The sequence below is a fragment of the Panthera leo genome, chromosome C1 (assembly GCF_018350215.1).
Source record: "Panthera leo isolate Ple1 chromosome C1, P.leo_Ple1_pat1.1, whole genome shotgun sequence".
In the NCBI taxonomy this organism is placed as follows: domain Eukaryota; kingdom Metazoa; phylum Chordata; class Mammalia; order Carnivora; family Felidae; genus Panthera; species Panthera leo.
Window position 1 is genome coordinate 102913230 of NC_056686.1, and position 22428 is coordinate 102935657.

The 22428-nt window shown below is 40.0% G+C and overlaps 1 protein-coding gene and 1 long non-coding RNA gene across 2 annotated transcripts; one reads left to right on the plus strand and one right to left on the minus strand.

Annotated features, from left to right (window-relative positions):
- The first annotated feature begins 409 nt into the window (after positions 1 to 409).
- On the plus strand, positions 410 to 1369 carry LOC122225959 (olfactory receptor 5V1-like). The gene has a single exon (XM_042948642.1). It carries the CDS (start codon positions 410 to 412, stop codon positions 1367 to 1369), a length of 960 nt encoding a protein of 319 aa, XP_042804576.1.
- A 3003-nt stretch (positions 1370 to 4372) lies between these two features.
- LOC122228186 lies at positions 4373 to 13331 on the minus strand. Its single transcript, XR_006206459.1, has 4 exons — positions 13264 to 13331; positions 13108 to 13149; positions 4998 to 5108; positions 4373 to 4469 (listed from the first exon to the last, which is right to left on the minus strand). It is a non-coding gene; the product is annotated as an uncharacterized LOC122228186 (long non-coding RNA).
- Between the last annotated feature and the right edge of the window lie 9097 nt (positions 13332 to 22428).

The following is a 22428-nucleotide window of genomic DNA, read 5'->3' on the forward strand; positions in this document are numbered from 1 at the left end:
CTTAATTTTTCACAATTATATTACTTAAAAAAATAAAATATAAAAAAAAAGAATTTAATGCAGCAAAGCATACAATGTTAGGAGGAAAGTTTTGTAGAGCCAGAGAGAGATGAGCTTACTCTAACACAGGGATTATCAGTTTATTGAAGGTTTTGACCAAATCTCCATTTATTTTCATGCACCAGAAGCCACACACAAATCTGTAGGAGATCCCTGGGCCTGAGATGGCTGGATTTGTTGAATGAAAAGTTGTGGTCTCCCAACAGGTCTTTCCTATACACCTCCCTCCACAGTCTAGACCGTTCTATCTCCAACATTATTTGACATGGCCTTGCAAGTTAACAAGCCAATTTGGGGTGCTCTTTGTACATTCTCATAAGGCTTTTATTTTTCTCATTGTTCTGTAGCTATGACACCACTTGAAATGAACAATCAGACAGATGTCACTGAATTCATCTTCTTGGGATTTTCCAACCACCCCAAACTACAGGGCTTGTTTTTCCTGGTTTTCTTGCTCATTTACCTGACAACACTCCTGGGGAACATGCTCATTATAACAGCCACTAGAATCAGTCCTGCTCTCCACACTCCAATGTATTATTTCCTCAGCAACCTGAGTTTCTTGGACATCTGTTATACATCCACCACCATCCCTGTCATGCTGGTGAACTTCTTCCAGGAGAAGAAGACCATCTCATATGAGGGCTGCCTCTCCCAGATTTTCTTCCTCGTCACATGTGCTGGCACTGAATGTGTCTTATTGGCCGCTATGGCTTATGATCGCTATGTAGCCATTTGCCACCCTCTTCAATATCCCGTCCTCATGCGTGTGAAGGTCTGTATTTTTTTGGTGACTGGGTCCTGGCTGTGTGGGCTGGTGAATTCTGTGACACACACAGTGCTGGCAGCCACCCTGACTCTCTGTGGGCCCAACCAAATCAGCCACTTTCTCTGTGACATTCCTCTGCTCCTGAAGCTCTCCTGTTCAGACACCTCTCTCAATGAGTCTGTGCTTCATGTGGCCAGTGCCACCATTGGCCTGAGCCCCTGTCTGTTTACTGGAGTGTCCTACATACTCATCATTTCTTCCATTCTTAGGATTCCCTCTGCTCAGGGCAGGAGCAAGGCCTTCTCTACCTGTGCATCCCACCTCACTGTGGTGGTGGTCTTTTATGGAACAGCCAACTTTAACTATGACAGACCCAGAGAAGGTTACTCCCTAGACATGGATATTCTGGTTTCTGTGCTCTTCTGTGTTATGACTCCCATGTTGAACCCCATCATATACAGCCTGAGAAACAAGGAGGTCAAGGGTGCTCTGAGGAAGCTGGCTGCAGGGTATATGATCCCTGGCAATATTAATGTCTAGATCAATGGTCTTCAACCAGCATGAAAAATTTCCAAGATATTTTTAACATGAATAGTTTTAGAGTCTATATCCAGATCCTCAATTCCTACATACCAGTTCCCAAAATTGATCTTCTCAGGAACTTCTTTCTCTCCTCTTTTTCCACAGGTACTCTGTTTTCCACTTTGCAAAGTCATAATGTGTCAGATATTTTGTATTTGTTCTCAGCACCATCTCGATCCTTCTAAGTTCTCCCCACATCATAGGAGCTGAAATCCTTGGAAACCCTACCAGCATGTTTCCATTTTAAATTCTCCCAATGTAAGTGCCTGGGTGGCTCAGTCAGTTAGGTGTCTGACTTTGGCTCAGGTCATGATCTCACAGTTGTGGGTTCAAGCACTGTGTCGGGATTTGGACTGACAGCTCAGAGCCTGGAGCCTGCTTCAGATTCTGTGCCCTCCTCCCACTTCTCTCTTTCTCTCTCTGCCCCTTCCCCACTTGTGTTCTCCCTCTTTTTCAAAAATAAATAAACATTTTTAAAAAATTAAATTCTGCCAATGTGAGAGTCATACACAAGAGATTAGGAAAGGAATATAGAAGAAATTGTCTTCTCTGGATCTGGTGCCAGTGGCAGATGAACACTGTGGTGGCAGAAACAGACTTCTGGGTGGCATTAGCTGATGTTTACAGTCTCCTGCTGTTCTTGAGACATAAGGTCACACAAGTATGAAATGAGTATTTCTCTATAGGGAGGGTAAGAGGCTTCCATAAAGAGGGTAATATAACCTGCCTTCCCCTTTTCCCATTCTTCCAGCTTTTCCAACACATTGATCACTTATTTCCTGTGTTAAGTTCCTCTAGGTTGGAATATCTAGATTGGTTTTTATTTCTTCCACGAACACTAACTGCTGCAGCATTTTATATCAGGAATTGTTCTAGGAAACTGACCCTCAAAGATAGAAATCTGGATTGAATATCTGGTCGGATGGAGTTTAAATAATTTGATGGCATCATAAACAATGGAAAATGGGGAATCTGATCATTCATGGCATTCAATGACAAAAAGCTGCTTAAAATTATCAATAGACATTGTCTGAAATAAAATGTCTGTTAGAAACCAGGCTTTGAAATACCAAATTACTGCTACAATTGACCTTTGTAGTGGGAATGAAGACTACGAAATAGTTTACTGACTGTTATTACTGATTGCAACGGAACATTTATAGGAAGAAAATGACAGGCTCAGGCATTTAAATTCCTCACTCAAGTCAAGGTCAAACAATCAGAAAATCTTATATCTCTCTAAACTGATAAAGTGTAATTCAAAGCAAAAATCTCATTTTATGGTTTGCACAATTACAAAGTAGATTGTAAATACATAATTTCTCCAAGTCTCTTACGTACCAGTTGGGACATTGACTTGGGAATGAGTGAGACTCATTATTAAAATGGGAAAATACAGTGGATTTGGATAAATCTTAGAACCTTGAATCCTTAAATCTCCTTTAACCTTCCCTCCCATCAGAAGTAGCCCCTCCTCCCCTGAGAAGACTAACCATCCCTTAGGTGAAACCCTATAATTACCTATAATTACCTCACCTGAGACAATTGTCTTACAATTCATTTCCTCTAGACTCTTAATTGAGGTCCAATTCCAGAATACCTCAGGCTAATGGCACAAGGTATAACCGAGGAGATTATAATGTTCACACCAAAAATGAAATTTCAAGATTTTACCAGTTTTTTATTGGTAAAAGCCTTGAGAATATGTATGACAACGGAGACTTAGTGTGCTAGACCAAAGAGGACAGAATATATTGCTGGATAATTATGAATATATTCATATGGATTCATTTACCAGAAATTTTGGGTTCAATGTGTTATTTTGAGCAGATGAGAGGGGCTCCAACTGTTTCTTTGGTTGGTTAACTGAAACCTACACTCAGTAATGGACTGCATTCAATAAAATTCAGATGCCAGGATATTCCTGACATAATTCAAAAGATGGAATCCAAAGCTTCAGGGAAATAAAAATGTTGGAATGGATTTATTTTACATGACACTCTTACCCTAGATCCACAAAGTATTCAAGGAGGGACCAAAGTACATTCCCTTTACCAAAATCTCCTGCAAAATGCACTGATAAAGAGAGTACCAACATCCTTGTAAAGCTTGTAGTGGCTCTCCTCTGCAGCTTGGGAATGACACTAAGAGAGGGCATCATTAAAATGGACTTCCTTATTTCAGTGGGAATGGTGGGATTCTGAAGCAGTAGCAGTCATGTGGTTTTGCAGAAATTGGAATATTTTAATCTGTAGGGATCTTTGGCAACGGCTAAATGATCACATTATCTCTAGATCTGAAATGAATGGGCATCTTACTAAAATGAAAAACCCCAAGTCCAGTAGCTAGAATCATTACTTGAATCATGACGATGGAGAGCTACCCTCACCCATTCTCAGACTTTCTGAACCAACAGATCTAATGAGTTTTGAAGAGTCTGTGGCATATGGGCTGCCATACAAAGCCCCTGAGGCACCAATAGGAGAATCACAATGCCAGTCACCTAGAATCTGGAGCAAACCCATGTTCTCTTCAGAAGATAATTCTTATCCCTTTGAGAAAAACCTCCTGGCTGCTAATGGGTCCCCAAAGAGACTGAATACCTGGCCATGGACTACAAAGCTTTTAACAATGTGATCTAAGGTATTTATATGAACTGTGTTCTCTGATCTACCAAGCTATGAACGTGGGTAAGTGAGGTAGCACCTCATCATCAAGTGGAAGTGGTATATACAATGCCAAGTTCCAAATAGTCCTGAAGGCCCAAATTAGTGACATGAGCAAGTGGTTCAGACTTCCACACACCTTACTTTATTGTACTGGCATCTTCCTCAACACAAATGAATGGCCTCACAGGAAGTTCTCCAAGGTCAGTTTATTGAAGACGGGAAAATTAGAAACTGCTTTGCAGATAGTTCCACAAGATACTCTGGTACCAGACATGGCAAACTGATCCTGCATGATAGCCCCACTCAGGAGTGGCTCTGAAGGACACTGAGGAAAAGTAATCCTCCCAATGGGTAGAATTTTGAGTCATAAATCTGGCTGTCTCTTTTGTCTGGAAAGAGAGATGACCAGATATACAAAGTGATACCAATTCACAGTGGCCAATGATTTGAATTGATGGTCAGGAACTTAAAGCTGGAATATTACTAACAAGAGCATCTGAGGAGGGGTGCCTTGCTGATCCAGTCAGTAGAAGATGTGACTCTTAATCTCATGGTTGTGAGTTCAAGCCCCATGTTGGGCATGGAGCCAACTTAAAAAAAAAAAGAGCATCTTAGGAAGAAGTATATAAATAAACCCCTCAGAATGGGGCAAATTATGAAGACATATGCATTTTATGGTAAAAATCATTAAAAGACACTTATTATAGAGAACTTTTCCGTCACTAATCATATGGAGAGGTGACATGCTCAGTAGAGGTCAGGTAGCCTTTCCCAACCCACCCAAGTGCTTGCTCAGTAGACTCATGTACAAAGTAGTCATGTTGGCAATGGTGGATATAATGCATGAATTCAACGCTATTTGCTTTCCCTTCATCAAGTCTTATCTGACTACCACCAATGCAGAGTGTTCAACTTACCAACAGTAGAAGCCAAATCAGAGCCCTTGATATGGCACTATTTCCAATAGTGGCACTATTCCCAGTAGTGGATGACTCCATCATGGAAGGCAGAGACCTTCTTTCCTCATCCTGTTTCAAGTTTTTATTTAAATTCTATTTAGTTAACATATAGTGTAATACTGGTTTCAGGAGTAGAATTTAGTGATTCATCACTTACATATAATACCCAGTGCTCATCACAAGTGCCCTCCTTAATACCCATCACCCATTTAGCCCATCCCCCACCCACCTCCCCTCCAGCAACTCTCAGGTTATTCTCTATAGTTAAAAGTCTATCTTATGGTTTGCCTCTCTCTCTTTTATTTCCCTATGATCGTCTGTTTTTGTTTCTTAAATTCCATACATGAGTGAGATCATACGGTATTTGTCTTACTCTGACTGACTTATTTTGCTTAGCATAATAGACCCTGGCTCTATCCATGTCATTGTAAATGACAAGATTTCTTTTTTTCTTTTTTCTTTTTTCTTTTTTTTTTTTGATGCTGAGTAATATTCCATTGTATATATACCACTTCTTTATCCATTCACTAGTTGGACATTTGGGCTCTTTCCATAATTTGGCTATTGTTGATGCTGCTATAAACACCAGGGTGCATGTATCCTTTTGAATAAGTTTTTTTATATCATTTGGGTAAATACTTAATAGTGCAATTTCTGGGACTTAGGGTAATTCTATTTTTAACTTTTTGAGGAACCTCCATACTGTTTTCCAGAGTGGATGCACCAGTTTGCATTCCCACAAACAGTGTAAAAGGGTTCCCCTTTCTCCTCATCCTTGCCAACATCTGTTGTTTCCTGTATTAATGTTAGCCATTCTGACCGGTGTGAGGTGGTATCTCATCGTGGTTTTGATTTGTATTTCCCTGATGATAAGTGATATTGAGCATCTATTCATGTGTATGTTAGCCATCTGGATGTCTTCTTTGGAAAAAATGTCTATTTGTGTCATCTGCCCATTTCTTAACTGGATTATTTGTTTTTTGGGTGTTGAGTTTGATTAAGTTCTTTATGTTTTTGGACATTAACCCTTTATCAGATATGCGATTTGCAAATATCTTCTCCCATTCCATAGGTTTACTTTTAGTTTTGTTTGTTGTTTCCTTCACTGTGCAGAAGAGTTTTATCTTGATGAACTCCCAACAGTTCATTTTTGCTTTTGAGAGACATGTCTAGTAAAAAGTTGCTGCAGCTGAGGTCAAAAAGGTTGCTGCCTGTGTTCTCTTGGATTTTGATGGTTTCCTGTCTCACAGTTAAGTCTTTCATCCATTTTGAACTTATTTTTGTGTATGGTGTAAGAAAGTGGTCCAGTTAATTCTTCAGCATGTTGCTGTCCAGTTTTCTCAACACTATTTGTCATAGTATTGGAAGTCATAGCCTCAGCAACCAAACAACAAAAAGAAATAAAAGGCATCCAAATCAGCAAGGAGGAAGTCAAACCTTCACTATTCACAGAGGATATAATATTCTATGTAGAAAACTCACAAGACTCCACCAAAAAATTGCCAGAACTGGTACACAAATTCAGTAAAGTCTCAGGATACAAAATCAATGTACAGAAATCTGTTGTGTTTATATACACCAATAATGAAGCAGCAAAAAGAGAAATCAAGGAATCAATCCCATTTACAATTGCACCAAAAACTGTAAGATACACCAAAGAGGTAAAAGATCTGTACTCTGAAAACTATAGAACACTTATGAGAGAAACTGAAGAGGACACAAAGAAATGGGAAAACATTCCATTATCATGGATTGGAAGAACAAACATTAAAATGTCTACACTACCCTGAAGCAATCTACACATCGAATGCAATCCCTGTCAAAATACGACCAAAATCAAAAGTTTTCACAGAGCTAGAACAAACAACTTTTAAATTTGTATGGAACCACAAAGGACCCCAAATAGCCAAAGGAATCTTAGAAAGAGAGCAGAGACATTTATACAGGAAAAAAAAAAGAGCCACATTCATTCAAGGATTCATTTTATTATCACAAATAATATGTTTAATGACCCAGGAACTCATTTCACAGCAAAACAAGTGCAGTTAAGGTCTCTTACTATGTATCATATCACCTACAGGCAAATAGCCCTGTGGAATGTAAGAATAGCCAGTTGAACGCTCAGCTAAGTGAAAGCATTGGTGAAGAGTGAAAGCATATGGTATCTGTCTTTCTCTGTATGGCTTATTTCACTTAGCATCACACTCTCCAGTTCCATCCACATTGCTACAAAAGGCCATATTTCATTCTTTCTCATTGCCACGTAGTACTCCATTGTGTATATAAACCACAATTTCTTTGTAATATATATTTTGAACCAGTGAACAACATATGGTACAGTTTTTTCCATAGTCAGAAATCATGAGTCTGTAGCCAAGTGGTGAAAATGGGAATTTTTTCCTTTCACTATTTATCTAAAATCCATTCATAAGATGTTTGTTTCTGGGTTTTTCTGGTATAATTGTCCAAGTTATCAAAGGAAGAATGCTGTTAGGGAACATAGCGATGATTCCATTGATCTATAAGTTGAGATTTCCACTGCCATTTTGGGCTCTAGAAGTAATTGAACCAACAATCAAAGTAGGAAGCTGCTATATTGCTTAAGGTAAATATTCCCTATGGTAATAAAAAGAAAGATTCCATTTTATTTTTCATGTATGACTGCTGGAAGTTTCCAGGTCCCATTCTTTCACTTTCCCCTCATTTCCCCAAGAGTCTTGGCACCAGTGGTAAGTTTAAATCATGCAAACCCAACCTGGCCTCACCTCCTAGACACATTAAAAGCCAAAGCCAAAGCTTTGCTCTTCCTTCACTCAAGAATGAACTTCTCTGGCAATCCTTTTGGTGTTTACCATGTGAGTAATAAACTTTATTTCATATCTTTCATCTATATAAATTCCTAGAGGAAGAGATGCTGCCGAGCATTCAGCAGAGGATGTTATGTGTCCATATAAGACATTTATTATCTCAGAGAAATAGTTTTAATGAATAATGGTGGAGTTACTTATTAAGCCTGAAACCAAGAGGACTCCCTAAAGGTGGCTTTTAGGAATACTATGACCAATAGTATTAGTTAATGGAAGACTACAAGAAGCCCAAAAAGAGAGAAACATAAGGGCTCATAATTCTTAGAATTAGAGGTTTCCATCACATCTTTAACTGAGGCAATAACTCTGAATGGAAAGAGAGCAAAGAATGGTCTCTTCATGGGGCATATGGGTGGCTTAATCAGCTAAGCATCAGACACTTGATTTCAGCTCAGGTCATGATCTCACTGGTGCATGAGTTTGAGCTGCCACATGGGGATCTGTGCTGACAGTGAGGAACCTGCTTAGGATTCTCTCCCCCTCTCTCTGCCCCTCCTCTGCTCATGCTCTCTCTCACAAAATAAATAAATAAACTTAAAAAAAAAAGAATGGTCTCATCATATAACAGATATGGGGGCTATAGCAACCATGCATAATTACTTTTCTTTTTTTTTTTTTTTTTTTTTTTGCTTTATATATGTGTATACACTGACTAGGCATTTTCTCCCTTTATTTTTCTTGCTATTCTTTATAAAAAGTGTTAATGGGTGATTAATTTAAATATTTAGCCTGTTGTGATGGTTAATTTTATGTATCAACTTGATTGGGGCACGGAGTGCCCAAATATTTGGTCAAACAGTATCCTGGGTGTTTCTATAAGGGTGCTTTTGGGTGAGATTAGCATTTAAATCAGTAGACTGAGTAAAGCAGTTTGGGTGGGCCTCATCCAATCAACTGACATCATCTAACCAGTTTTCTATCAGTTAATAGAACAAAAAAATTGACCTCCTCTGAGTACAATTCTTCCTGCCAGAGAACCTCTGAACTGGGACATCAGATTTTTTTTTCCTGCTTTCAAATTGAAACACCAGCTCTCCCAGAATCTCCAGCCTGCCAGCCTTAACACTGGAACTGTACTTATGAGGTTTTGGGTGAGGGTGGGGTTTGTGGAGTTTGGAGCTGATGGTCAAGAAAAAGTTCTTGATGTCTTTGGTGCAAAAGGTGATTTTATTAAAGCACAGGGACAGGACCTGTGGGCAGAAAGAGCTGCACTGGGGTTGTGAAGAGTGACTCATTTTAAACTATGGGGCTGGGGGAGGTAAAGTCAAAAGGGAAGTTCCAAAAAAGATTTTCATATGCTAAAGACTCACAGATTATGGGAGGCCTCACTATAGTCAAGCTAAGGTTGTTTTTCCCTCTAGCAAAACATTAAGAGAGTAGGGAGTTCCTGGACTTTAGGCTATTAATGGGATTGCCTTTTTCTTATAAACTGGTGGAGATTTTTACCAGTTTAACCACTTGGAGATTTGGCCTTTCCTGTTTTTGAGTGTCCAGGAATGTCCAAGTAATATCATACATGTCCCACCTGAGTGGTGGGGCGGTGGTGTGCTAGCTTGTACTTTGCCCTTTGCCTGCCTTATGCTCCCTCATCATATAGCATAGGCTCTTCTGGTTCTCAGGACTTGAGACTTGAACTAGAACTAAAACCATCAGCTCTCCTGGGTTTCTAGCTTGCAGATCTTGGGACTTGCCAGCCACAATAATCACATGAGCCTATTCCTCATAATAAATCTTTCTTTCTACATATACATCCTGTTGGTTCTGTTCCTCTGGAGAACTCTTACTAAATCAGATTTTGATAGGAAGAATGGTTATAGAGGAAAAAAACATTTAGGATGAATTTTCTGAATTGGCTCTGAAATTTCTGGAATTGGCTTTCTAACCTGAGTAGATTTAAAGATGCTAATGACTCTAGTAGTGAAGAAAGCACTGATAATCTATGACATGATCCTAATCAACCACTTTTAAGAGACAAGGATCTAGACAACTGTGTATATGATACTTTCAAACATTTTTGTCAAGCTAGTGAATATAATTGTCTGGTTGCTCCTAATGTCACTGGATAAAGTAAGGAAAGAAAAGGATGAGCTCAGGGATTTGAATTCCCAGCTCAAGCGCTATATAAATAACCTGAATGTGTCTAAGTGTTCCCTGAAGGAGAACCTTTCTTTTATAGCCACAGGATTGAGAGACTGCTGAAAAATCAAACCCAGAATCACATCCTGTGCTTGGCTGGATTATGATGCAAGTTGAACCTTCAGCCTCAAAGGGCATCTACTGTTTAAGTGGGAGAACTGATTAGGACACCGAGCCCCTAAATTCTGAGGAGTCTTCTTTGCCATTGGAAGCAAACTTTCCAATCCTAGTGGAAGAGCCCTCTCTATACCAAGTGGAAATGTCCTCCTCCCACTTAACCTTGCATCGCCTGAGAAAACCTTGCAAGACAATGAAGATTTTCCTCAGGATTTATCCCCACCACCCTTCTTTGCTTCTAGATCTGTAGCTAGACTCAAGTCCCAGCAGGACCTTGGAGATAAGGTACAAAATGAGACTCATGTGGAGATGTGCTACATTCTAAAAGAGTGACTTGAGGGGTACCTGGGTGGCTCAGTCAGTTAAGCGTCTTATTTCAGCTCAGGTTATGATCTCACAAGTTCGTCAGTTTGAGCCCCACGTCGTGCTCTGTGCTGACAGCTTGGAGCCTGGAGCCTGCTTCAGATTCTATGTCTCCCTCTCTGTCTCTCAGCCTTCTCCCTGTTCATGCTATGTTTCTCTCTCAAAAATAAACATTTAAAAAAATAAAAAACAAATAAAAGAATGACTTGAGCCTTCTAACTTATACAGACAGAAATCTGGGGAATATATATGGGAACAAAAACTAAGTATGTGGGATAATAGTGGATCAGGCCACATTTATTGATATGGGCTCCATAAGCAAAGATTCTGCATTATAATGCTGCAGCTTCAGGAATTAGAAAGAGCTCTGTTTGTCTAGCTTAAAACATAAATCAAAAGGTGGCCTACAGTATGTGAGTTAGAAATGCAAGACCTACCTTGGTTCAATGTAGGGAAAGGGATTCAAGTGTTTATGGAAATGGGAATGTTAGAGTGTATTTGTCATTTAAAACCAGCTTATCCACCCTAGAAGGGTCTAGGAGATATATCTTTCACCATGACTGTGAGAAATAAATTTGTGAGGGAAGCCTCAGCCTCCTTGAAGACCTCTATGGTTGCTCTCTTTGTAGGCCAGACTTTACAGGAGGAACCGTGTCACTGAATTGGAAAACCTGAATGCAATGGGAATAATTGGATCCCAGGAGACAAGTGGCAGCACTCAACCACCAAAGGCAAGGTGTATGGTAATGGAGAGAAGAGACAAAGCAACAATGAGAACAGTTTGACTTGCATAGACTTATGCTGTTTGCTAGTTGAGCATGATGTTCCTAGAAGTGAAATAGAGATGAAGCCTATTAAATTATTACTTGATCTATATAAGCAGAACATTTCTTGATCAAGGGAACATAAGTTAACGTTATAAAAATCAGAGAGTCACAGCCCCTCAATCAGTTCCCAGACCTGAGCCACTTTATAGATTCAGAATCCCTTGAATAAAGGGGAGTCTAATTCTCCTTGAGGAAGAAACCTGGTAATTTATATTGTTAATCTTTCTCCAGGTCTTCCCCCAAAAGGAACCATGAATTTTACTAATGTAACTGTACAGTGAGGAAAAGGAAATAGACCTTTCAGGGATCACTGGACTCTGGCTCTGAACTGACACTAATTTCCAGAGACCCAACACATTACTGTGGTACACCTGTCAGAGTAGGGGCTTATGGAGGTCAGGTGATCAATGTGGTTTTAGCTTAGGTCTGTCTCACAGTGGGTCCAGTGGGTTCCCATGCCCGTCCTGTGTTTATTTACCCAGTTCTGGAATGCACACTTGGAATAGACATAGACAACAGCTGTCAGAATTCTCACATTGGTTCCCTAACCTGTGAAGTGAGGGCTATTATGGTGGGAAAGACCAAGTGGAAGTCACTGGAACTGCCTCTATGCAGAAAAATAGCAAAGCAAAAGTAACATAACATTCCTAGATGGATTGCAGAGATTAGTGCTATCATCAACGGCTCAAAAAATGCAGGAGTGGTAATTCCCCCCACACCCCCATTTAACTTGCCTATTTGGCCTGTGCAGAAGACATATGGATCTTGGAGAATGACAGTGGATTATCATAAGTTCTACCAGGTGGTAATTCTAATTGCAGCTGTTGTACCAGATGTGGTTTCCTTGCTCCAACAAATAACACATCCCCTGGTACCTGGTATGCTGCTATTGATCTGACAAATGCTTTTTTTAATATAGATATCAATTAATAAAGACCATCAGAAGTTTTCTTTCATCAGGCAAGGCCAGCAATATGCCTTCACTGTCCTACCTCAGAGATATATAAACTATCTAGCACTGTGTCATAATTTAGTTCACAAGGACTTGATTGCCTTTGCCTTCTACAAAATATTCTGGTCCATTACATTGATGGCATTATGCAGATTGGACCTAATGAGCAAGAAGAAACAACTCTAGACTTATTGGTAAGACATTTGTGTGTCAGAGATACGGAAATAAATCCAACAAAAATTCAGGGGCCTTCTACCTCAGTGAAATTTCCAGGGGTCCAGTGGTGTGAAACATCTCATAAGGTGAAGGATAAACTGTCGTACTTGCCCCTCCTCCAACCAAAAGAGAGGGAGGCACAAAGTCTAGTATACTTTTTTGGATTTCAGTGGCAATATATTTCTCATTTGTTGTGTTACTGTGGCCCGTTGACCAATTGATCTGAAAAGATACTACTTTTGAGTGGGACCCCAAAGAAAAGGCTCTGCAATATGTCCAGGATGTTGTGCAAGCTTCTCTGACAGTTGGGCTATGTGATCCAGCAGATCTGGTTGTGCTTGAAGTGGCAGTGGCAGATAAGGATGCTCTCTGAAGCCTTTGACAGGACATAACATATATGAGAACCACAGCAGCCATGCTTAATTTGTTTCTTTTTTGCTCTCGATATGAGCATATATAAGTAGGCATTTTCTCCCTTATTTTTCTTACTATTTTTGTGAAGAGTATTGGTTGATAATTAACTTGATTTTTTAGCCCTTAGTTATAGGATATTTGCAATGCATTGTGACTAAACTACAAACAAAACTCACCTAGAGAAGAATATGACTGATGAGTCTTTGGGACACTGTAATCTGAAACGAGAGGAAGTGTGTCTTTGTGTGACTAGTGCTTCATGTAAGGCACAATCATTATATTATTGTTTAGAAGTTTAAATTGAAGTTTAAGAGTGTATGTGGATGACTTACCAAAGGGGTAAACTATGCCATGTTGTGTCTTGGCACCCAGCATCATCCTCACCATTCTATGCTCTCTTCTGAGTCACAGGGGCTGGAAGTCTGGAAGCAGAATTTCCAAGATTCCCTTACTACTGGAGTTCTATGTTAGGTCCAACCAATGAAAACACAGATGACACACTATGAAACACAGGGAGAGTAAAACCATTTTCTTCTGACTCTGGCAGTGATGGTGACTATAGACTAGGATAGTTTCTTTCAGTCGTGGTATTAGCTACAGGCAGACATGGGATCAAATGAGCTCCAGCATGGAGGGTAGCAGCTTATTACATTTCCTGATCTCTGATCTCTGGGAGGTACCATCTTCTTTCCATGTGTACTCCTTCAATGTTTCTAAAATTCATAGAAATGAATTCTCCATATTAAACGTTTTTCCATTTTAAATATCAAGAGTGTCTTCCGTTTTCCCCGACTGAATCCTAACTGATAGAGAAGACTTAGTCTCACCCTTTCTAAATCTTACTATGGTGCGTCACTCCCCAGGGTATGGTAATCTCTATCTTTTTTAAAAAAAGATTTTGTTTTTAAGTAATCTCCACACCCAACATGGATCTTGAATTTACAACCCTGAGGTCAAGGGTCATGCACACATGGACTGTGCCAGCCAGGCACCCCTGTGGCAATCTCTTTAGACCCAAATGAATGTAATAATTAGACTCATTGGTAACAATGATAAAAACATTAAATAAATGGGTAACAATTTTTTTTAGGAAGTTAACTATTGAGAGAGACATTTTCATGCATACAGTCTTTTATTCTCATTCAGTCACATAAGTATGGGTCTTGGGCCTGGAACGCCTCCTTACCAAGATATAAAGAGCCCATACAGCCTGAGCTGGGCTTATCATCTTGCCTGTGAATATTTTTCCCTATTTCAAACTCAGTGTGTGCTCTTTTGTTAAGCTTAAGTATGTATCTTTTAAAAATTTTTTTAAATGTTTTATTTATTTTTGAGAGAAAGAGAGAGACAGATCATGAGTGGGGGAGGAGCAGAGAGAGAGGGAAACACAGAATCTGAAGCAGGCCTCAGACTCTGTGCTGTCAGCACAGAAGCCAACATGGGGCTCAAAATCATGAACCACAAGCTCATGACCTGAGCTAAAGTCGGAAACTTAACTGACTACACCGCCTAGGCACCCCTTAAGTGTATATCTTAATGGCTTTTAGACATGCCCCCAGATTTCAGTATTTTGGATTCCATGAAGAGAGGAAGAGGTCCTTCCTGAAGCATTGAGAGAGATACATGTAGGTAAATTGCCCTGCGTAAGTTGTGGGGAAAGGTCCATTGGCCATGAGAGATTAATGCCCCCTTACTGATGTTGATCTTGCTTTTTCTCTTCTCTCTGTAAGTATTGCTTCATCCAGTGCTTGGCCACCTTGTATTTTACTTGATGCCACAGGAATACTCCAATACCAAGATGGAACAGGACAAAGCATTTAGAGTCCTCCCCAGGATTGGTAACCTGTGCATGGTGTTACACTCCCTTGGGATAGATAACTGGTGCATGGTATTCTGCTTGATATTAAGTAGTTCCTAGTTCTTTGTTTTCAACAAAATTAAAGGGGGACAAAATTCAATAATTAGCTGATAGATCACTTTTATATTTACTCAGACATTTACCATTTACTGTTAGACATTTACCTTTTCTGATGCTCATTATTTCTTGAGGAATCAAGATTCCATCTGTATAATTTCCCTTCATTATGAAGAACCTTAGCATTTCCAATAATGCAGCTCTTCTAGCAGTATATTCTGTTTTCTTTTACTTGAAGTTGTCATTATATCACCTTGATTCTAGAAGAATATTTTCACTAGATACAGAATTCTGGGTTGGCTGCTTTTTTTCGTTTAACATTTAAAAAATATAGCTCCAGGAGATGATCCAAGATGGCAGCCTAGCAAAACCTTGAACTCACTTCCTCCCACAGACACGCAGAATCTACACCTGCATATAGAGCAATTCCTAATGAAGAATAATTAAATGCTACTTGAACTTCTGCACAGCAAAGGATACAGGAATCACACAGAGAAGATTTGGAGAGACAGAGACATGGTAACTACAGGAACCCCATTCCTAACGTGATGATCTGCAGTAGGGGGGTAATGTAACTGAGAGACTCCCATGTAGGCTCACTCACCCTAGAGCACAGCAAAAAACCCCAGCAATTTAAGGGGAAAATGTACTATAAGTGAAGGAAATCCATTTACCAACCCTAGAGCATTCACCAAACTGTGGGGGACTGCTGGAACTCTCTCTGGGATTGGAGATGCTGGCAAATCCATTCTTTACATTCTTTCTCCACAATGATAGCATAAATGAGAGCAGAGTCCAGGCACTCTAGCTAGCATGCTAGGGCTGCCCTTGCAAGACCCAGGCTCTTGGCCCATACCAGCTCCAGCCATCAAACCAAGGTGGCTCCCTACTCCTGCCCATCTTAGTTCCAGCCATCACACTTAGGTGGCCCTGGTGCTGTGTACTCTAGGATCCCCAGCCCATGTCCACTTCCAACTCTAGTGATCTCATCAAGGTGGCCGCAGCACAGAGTGCCCCAGGATTCCCCAGGCTTATGTCAGTTCCCATGCCAGCTCAAGCAATCCTGCTAGGGTGACCCCAGTATAGAATAGCCCAGAAGTCCAGAGCCCATCTCCACTCCAGCTCCAGCCATTCTGCCAGCTAAACAAACCCACTTCTAACGTGATACTCAGTGATAAAAAGCTGAGAGCATTTCCTCTAAGATCAGGAACAGGATGAGGAATGCCCACTCTCACCACTTTTATTCAACATAGTATTGGATGTTCTCACCACAGAAATTAGGCAAGAAAAATAAAAAAACATTCAAATTAGAAAGAAAGGTCTATTTCACTTTTGTTAAGCTTAAATTTTTTTAAGCTTAAATTTGTTAAGCTTAAAAAATTTTTTAGAAGATACATGTCACTATTTGCAGATGACATGATGTTATATACAGAAAACCCTAAGACTCCACCAAAAAACTTAGAGCTAATAAATGAATACAGTAAAGTTGTAGGACACAATATTAAAATACAGAAATTATTTGCATTTCTATACAGAATAATAAGTTATCAGAAGGAGAAACTTAGAAAACAATCCCATTTACAGATGCATCAAAGAAAAAAGATACCTAGGAGTAAATTTAACAAAGGAGGTTAAAAACCCCTACCCTAAAAAGTGTAAGGCATTGATGAAATAACTTGAAGAAGACACAAATAAATGGAAAGATATTTCATGGTCATGGATTGGAAGAATTAATATTGTTAAGATATCCATAACACCCAAAGAAATCTATAGATTCAATGCAATCCCTATCAATAAACTCAAAATGGATAAAGGACCTGAATGTGAGACAGGAAACCATCAAAACCCTAGAGGAGAAAGCAGGAAAAAAACCTCTCTGACCTCAGCCGCAGAAATTTCTTACTTGACACATTCCCAAAGGCAAGGGAATTAAAAGAAAAAATGAACTATTGGGACCTTATGAAGATAAAAAGCTTCTGCACAGCAAAGGAAACAATCAACAAAACTAAAAGGTAACTGATGGAATGGGAAAAGATATTTGCAAATGACAGATCAGACAAAGAGCTAGTATCCAAAATCTATAAAGAACTCACCAAACTCCACATCAAAAAACAAATAATCCAGTGAAGAAATGGGCAAAAAGCATGAATAGACACTTCTCTAAATAAGACATCTGGATGGCCAACAGGCACATGAAAAGATGCTCAACGTCGCTCCTTATAAGGGAAATACAAATCAAAACCACACTCAGATATCACCTCACTGAGGTGGCCAGTCAGAGTGGCCAAAATGAACAAATCAGGAGACTATAGATGCTGGAGAGGATGTGGAGAAACGGGAACCCTCTTACACTATTGGTGGGAATGCAAACTGGTGCAGCCACTCTGGAAAACAGGGTGAAGTTTCCTCAAAAAATTAAAAATAGATCTACCCTATGACACAGCAATAGCGCTGCTAGGAATTTATCTAAGGGATACAGGAATGCTGACGCATAGGGGCACTTGTATCCCAATGTTTATAGCAGCACTTTCAACAATAGCCAAATTATGGAAAGAGCTTAAATGTCCATCAACTGATGAATGGATAAAGAAATTGTGGTTTATATACACAATGGAATACTACTCGGCAATGAGAAAGAATGAAATATGGCCTCTTGTAGCAATGTGGACTGAACTGGAGAGTGTTATGCTAAGTGTAATAAGTCATACAGAGAAAGACAGATACCATATGTTTTCACTCTTTGTGGATCCTGAGAAACTTAACAGAAGACCATGGGGGAGGGGAAGGAAAAAAAAAGGTTAGAGAGGGAGGGAACCATAACATAAGAGACTCTTAAAAACTGAGAATAAACTGAGGGTTGAGGGGGGGTGGGAGGGAAAGGAGGGAGGGTGATGGGTATTGAGGAGGGCACCTGTTGGGATGCGCACCGGGTGTTCTATGGAAACCAATTTAACAATAAATTTCATATTAAAAAAAAATACCAACTGCATTTTTCATAGAACTAGAACAAAGAACTCTAAAATTTGTATATAACCACAAAAGGCCTCAAATGGCCAAAGAAATCCTGAGAAAGAAGAACAAAGCTGAAGGTATCACAATTTCCAATTCCAAAATATACTGCAAGGGTACAGTAATCAAGGCAGTATGGTATTGGCACAAAAACAGACAGATCAATGGAATAGCAAAGAAAACCCCAGAGGGAGGGAGTAAAGATGGCAGAGAAGTAGGGGGACTGGGATTTTCTTTGTCCCTGATATGCAGCTATATTGAGGTCAGATAACTTTCTTGCCACCAAGAAATTGATCTGTGGAGTGGCAGAAGGATCTCCACAGTTGGGGGGAGACAGCTTGGCAAGATCAAGGTGCATGTATATGAATTGGAGGAGATAAAACAGCATAGGCATGGAGGGGAGGGAATCATCTCTGTGGAGAGACAAAAGGGAGAGAAGGAGAGAAGGGCTGTGAAAGTGTGGCATCGAGTCAGCACAAGAGGAAAACCTCTCCAGACCACAGGCTGGGGAACAAGAAATATGGAGAGTTTCTTTTTTTTGCCAACAGCCTTAGGAGCTGAAATTCAGAGGTTTGGAAGTGCACGACCTTCTCTGGACTGAAGCCAGGAGCTTTGGCTTGTGCTCCTGGGGAGAAGAGAGCCACCCCAGAGTGTATAGCCTGGGGTAGCAATCTCAGGGGTGCACTGGGAAAGAATAGTCCCCTTCCTTGAATACTTTGGGAAGAGGGTTTATTGCCTCCCCAAGGACAAAAAAAAAAAAAAAAAGACCCTGCAGGTGCTAGCCAGCCAAAGGCCTTTTATCAGAAGAGCAGAGTGTCTCTACACCAGAACAGGGCCTGCGTGGTACAGGGTCCTTTAAGACATTGGGTTTTGAATCCCAGCCAAGCACCTAGAAGACACTAGAGAACTGTGGAGCAAGGCAAGCCAACCACCACACTATTCTGTGAGGGCTGCCTGAACAGTGTGGTTTCAGACACCAGCTCTAGGAAGAAGAGATTGGGGTGTCACCATTTTTCTCCCCAACAGCAACATGGTGGGACTTCAGAGAGCAGCACACTGGCCCCCAGCGGAGGCAGGACCCGCTTACGCCAAACCCCAAACCTTCGTGCCTGGCAACTGCTTATCTACTGGAGCAGGACTGACACTGATTTAACCAGAGTGTCTCTCCTCCAGACCAGCAGAGCCACCTGTCCCAGGCACCAACAGACAACTGTTTTTTATTTATTTTATTTTATTATTTTATTGTTCTTTCTACTCTCTTCTTTTTTTCTTTTGGAATCAGGATCATAGCTTCTGATTTGTTTTTGGTCAATTCTTATTATGTATATATAAATTTTTTGTTTTTTTAATCAGGCATTTTTATTCTATTCTTTTTCCACCTTTTCTCCTTCTTTGCTATTTTCCTTTCTCTTTCTCTGGATTTAGCTTTATAGCTTTTTAATTCTTTGGTCTTCTTTTCTCCACTTTCATTTTTCTCTTTTTATGGGATCAGCGCCCCCCCCCCCACTTTTCTTTTTTTTCCCCCCAAGGTTACTTCAACAAACAAATCAAAGCAAACCTGGTTGGGGGGTGCCTGGGTGGCTCATTCATTTAAGTGTCTGACTTCAGCTCAGGTCATGACCTCATGGTTCATGAGTTCAAGCCCTGCATCAGGCTCTGTGCTGACAGCTCAGAGCCTAGAGCCTGCTTTGGATCCTGTGTCTCCCTCTCTCTCTGCCCCTCCCCTGCTCACTGTCTATCTTTCTCTCTTAAAATAAACATTAAAAAAATTTTTTAAAAAGCACACCTGGTTGAAGATCCAAATGATCCACCACTATAAGCAAGGAGGAGTTCTGCAGAGGACTAACCAGTAAGAGCAGCCAAAACACAATAACAGAGTGCATGCAACATACACCAAAAACTTCCTGAAGTGCCAGGCACTGGACAGTGTATGACCCTTATTAATATGGTAGTACTCTCAGGTGCAGGACACTTAACAAGCTTGTAAAAAATGCAAAAGACAGAAACTTAGCCAAAATGACAAAACAGAGCAATTCCCCCCAAAAGAAAGTTCAAAAAGAAATGACAGCCAGAGAATTGTTCAAAACAGACATAAACAATGTATCTGAACAAGAATTTAGAATAACAGTACTAAGGCTAATAGCTGGGCTTGAAAAAACATAGAAGACACCAAGGAAATTCTTGCTGCAGAGATCAAAGACCTAAGAACTAGTCAGGATCAATTTTAAAATGCTATAATTGAGGGGAGCCCGGGTAGGTTTTGTTTCAGTAGGTTAAGTGTCTGACTTCAGCTCAGGTCATGATCTCACTGTTCATGAGTTTGAGACCTATATCAGGCTCTGTGCTGATACTTCTTGTGTGTCCTCTCTCTCTCTCTTTCAAAAATAAATAAATAAACATTTAAAAATTTAAAAATGCCATAATTGAGATGTGAAATAAACTACATACAGTGACAGTGAGGCTGGAAGTGAATAGGTGAAATAGAAGATTAAAATATTGAAAATAATGAAGCTGAAAAAAGAGGGAAAGAAAATTATTAGATCACAAGGGGAGAATTAGGAAACTAAGTGATTCCATGAAATGAAATAACATCTGTATCCTAGGAGTTCCAGAAGAAGAGTGACAAAAAGGGGCAGAAAGTTTATTTGAACAAATTATAGCTGAGAACTTCTGTAATATGAGGAAGGAAACAGGCATCCAAGTCCAAGAGGCACAGAAAACTCCCTTCAAAATCAGCAAAAACAGGTCAACACCACAACATATCATAGTGAAACTGGCAAAATACAAAGATAAAGAAAGAAGTCTGAAAGTAGGTAGGGACAAATGGTCCTTACTCTACAAAGGAAGACACATAAGGGTAGTGGAAGTCCACTGAAACTTGGCAGGCCAGAAGGTAGTGGCAGGAAATATTCAATGTGCTGAGTAGGAAAAATATGCAGCCAAGAAATCTTTATCCAGCAAGGCTGTCATTCAGAATAGAAACAGAGATAAAGACTTTCCCAGGCAAACAAAAACTAAAGGAGTTCATGACCACTAAACCAGCTCTGCAAGAGATCCTAAGGGGGACTCTCTGAGTGGCAAGCAGCAAAGACTACAAAGAACCAGAGACATCACCACAAACATGAAATCTGCAGATAACACAATGGCGCTAAAGTCATATCTTTCAATAATCACTCTGAATGTAAATGGACTAAGACATAGGGTATCAGAATGGATTAAAAAAAAACAAGATTCATCTATATGTTGCCAACAAAAGACTCATTTAGAGCTGAAGACACCTGAAGATTGAAAGTGAGGGGATAGAGAACTATCATCCTAATGGACGTCAAAAGAAAGCCAGAGTAGCCATACTTATATCAGACAAACTCGAATTTGAAACAAAGACTGTAACAAGAGATGAAGAATGACATTATATCCTGATTAAAGAAAGGGTCTGTCCATCAAGAAATGCTAACAATTGTAAATATTTATGTCCCCAATGTGGTGATCCAAATGTATAAATCAGTTAATCACAAACATAAGCAAACATATTGATAATAACACCATAAATGTAGGAGACTTTAATACTCTACTTACAGCAATGGGCAGATCATCTAAGCAGAATAATAAGAAAACAATGGCTCTAAATGACACATTGGACCAGATGGATTCAACAGATATATTCAGAACGTTTCATCCTAAAGCAGCAGAATACACATTCTTCTCAAGTGCACATGAAACATTCTCCAAAATTGATCACATACTGGGTCACAAAACAGCCCTCAACAAGTATAAGATTGAGATCATACCATGCATATTTTCAGATCACAATGCTATGAAACTTGAGACCAACCACAGGAAAAATATTTGGAAAGACCCCAAATATATGGAGGCTAAAGAACATTCTACTAAAATATGAATGAGTTAACCAGAAAATTAAAGAAGAAATTAGAAAATAATGGAAGCAAATGAAAATGAAAACATGACAGTTCAGACCCTTTGAGATGCAGCAAATACAGTCCTAAGAGGTTAATCCATTGCAATTCAGGCCTATCTCAAGAAGCAAGAAAGGTCCCAAATATACAACCAACCTTACACCTAAAGGAGCTAGAAAGAAGCTGGAGAGAAAAGAAAGAATATGAAAGGGACTGAAAAAAAGGGAGAAAGGAGAAAGGAGAGGGTTTAAATTCCATTAAGACTCCATAAACAGGGGGAAGGCAGAATCTGAAACTCCACAGCTTGATACCTGGCAGTGCTCTGGTGGGAAAGGCGAATCCCCAGGAGCAAAGAGCGAGGTCCTCAAGGTCCTCAAGGTCCTCAGGACACATGGGAAGTGGCAGTTCTGCTGCTGGGAGGACATTCAGTAGAGGCCCTGCAACCACCCCACAGGCAAAGTTCCCAGCAGACCCTGGAGAACAACTGCATGCACTGGTGCTGGAACAAGGTCATTAAGGGTGAAGCCTGGTGCCAGATGTGTCCTGTGATTTTCCATAATCCCTGAAGCTCTGCTGCTACAGATCGTGTGAACTTTTTCTAGGGCGGACTGGCACCCAGCCGCAATCTCTGCACAGCAGCAGTATGGTGTCAGAAATGT

Excerpts from the sequence above, each read along its gene's own strand:
- LOC122225959 (XM_042948642.1), top strand. The coding sequence starts at position 410 with ATGACACCACTTGAAATGAACAATCAGACAGATGTCACTGAATTCATC.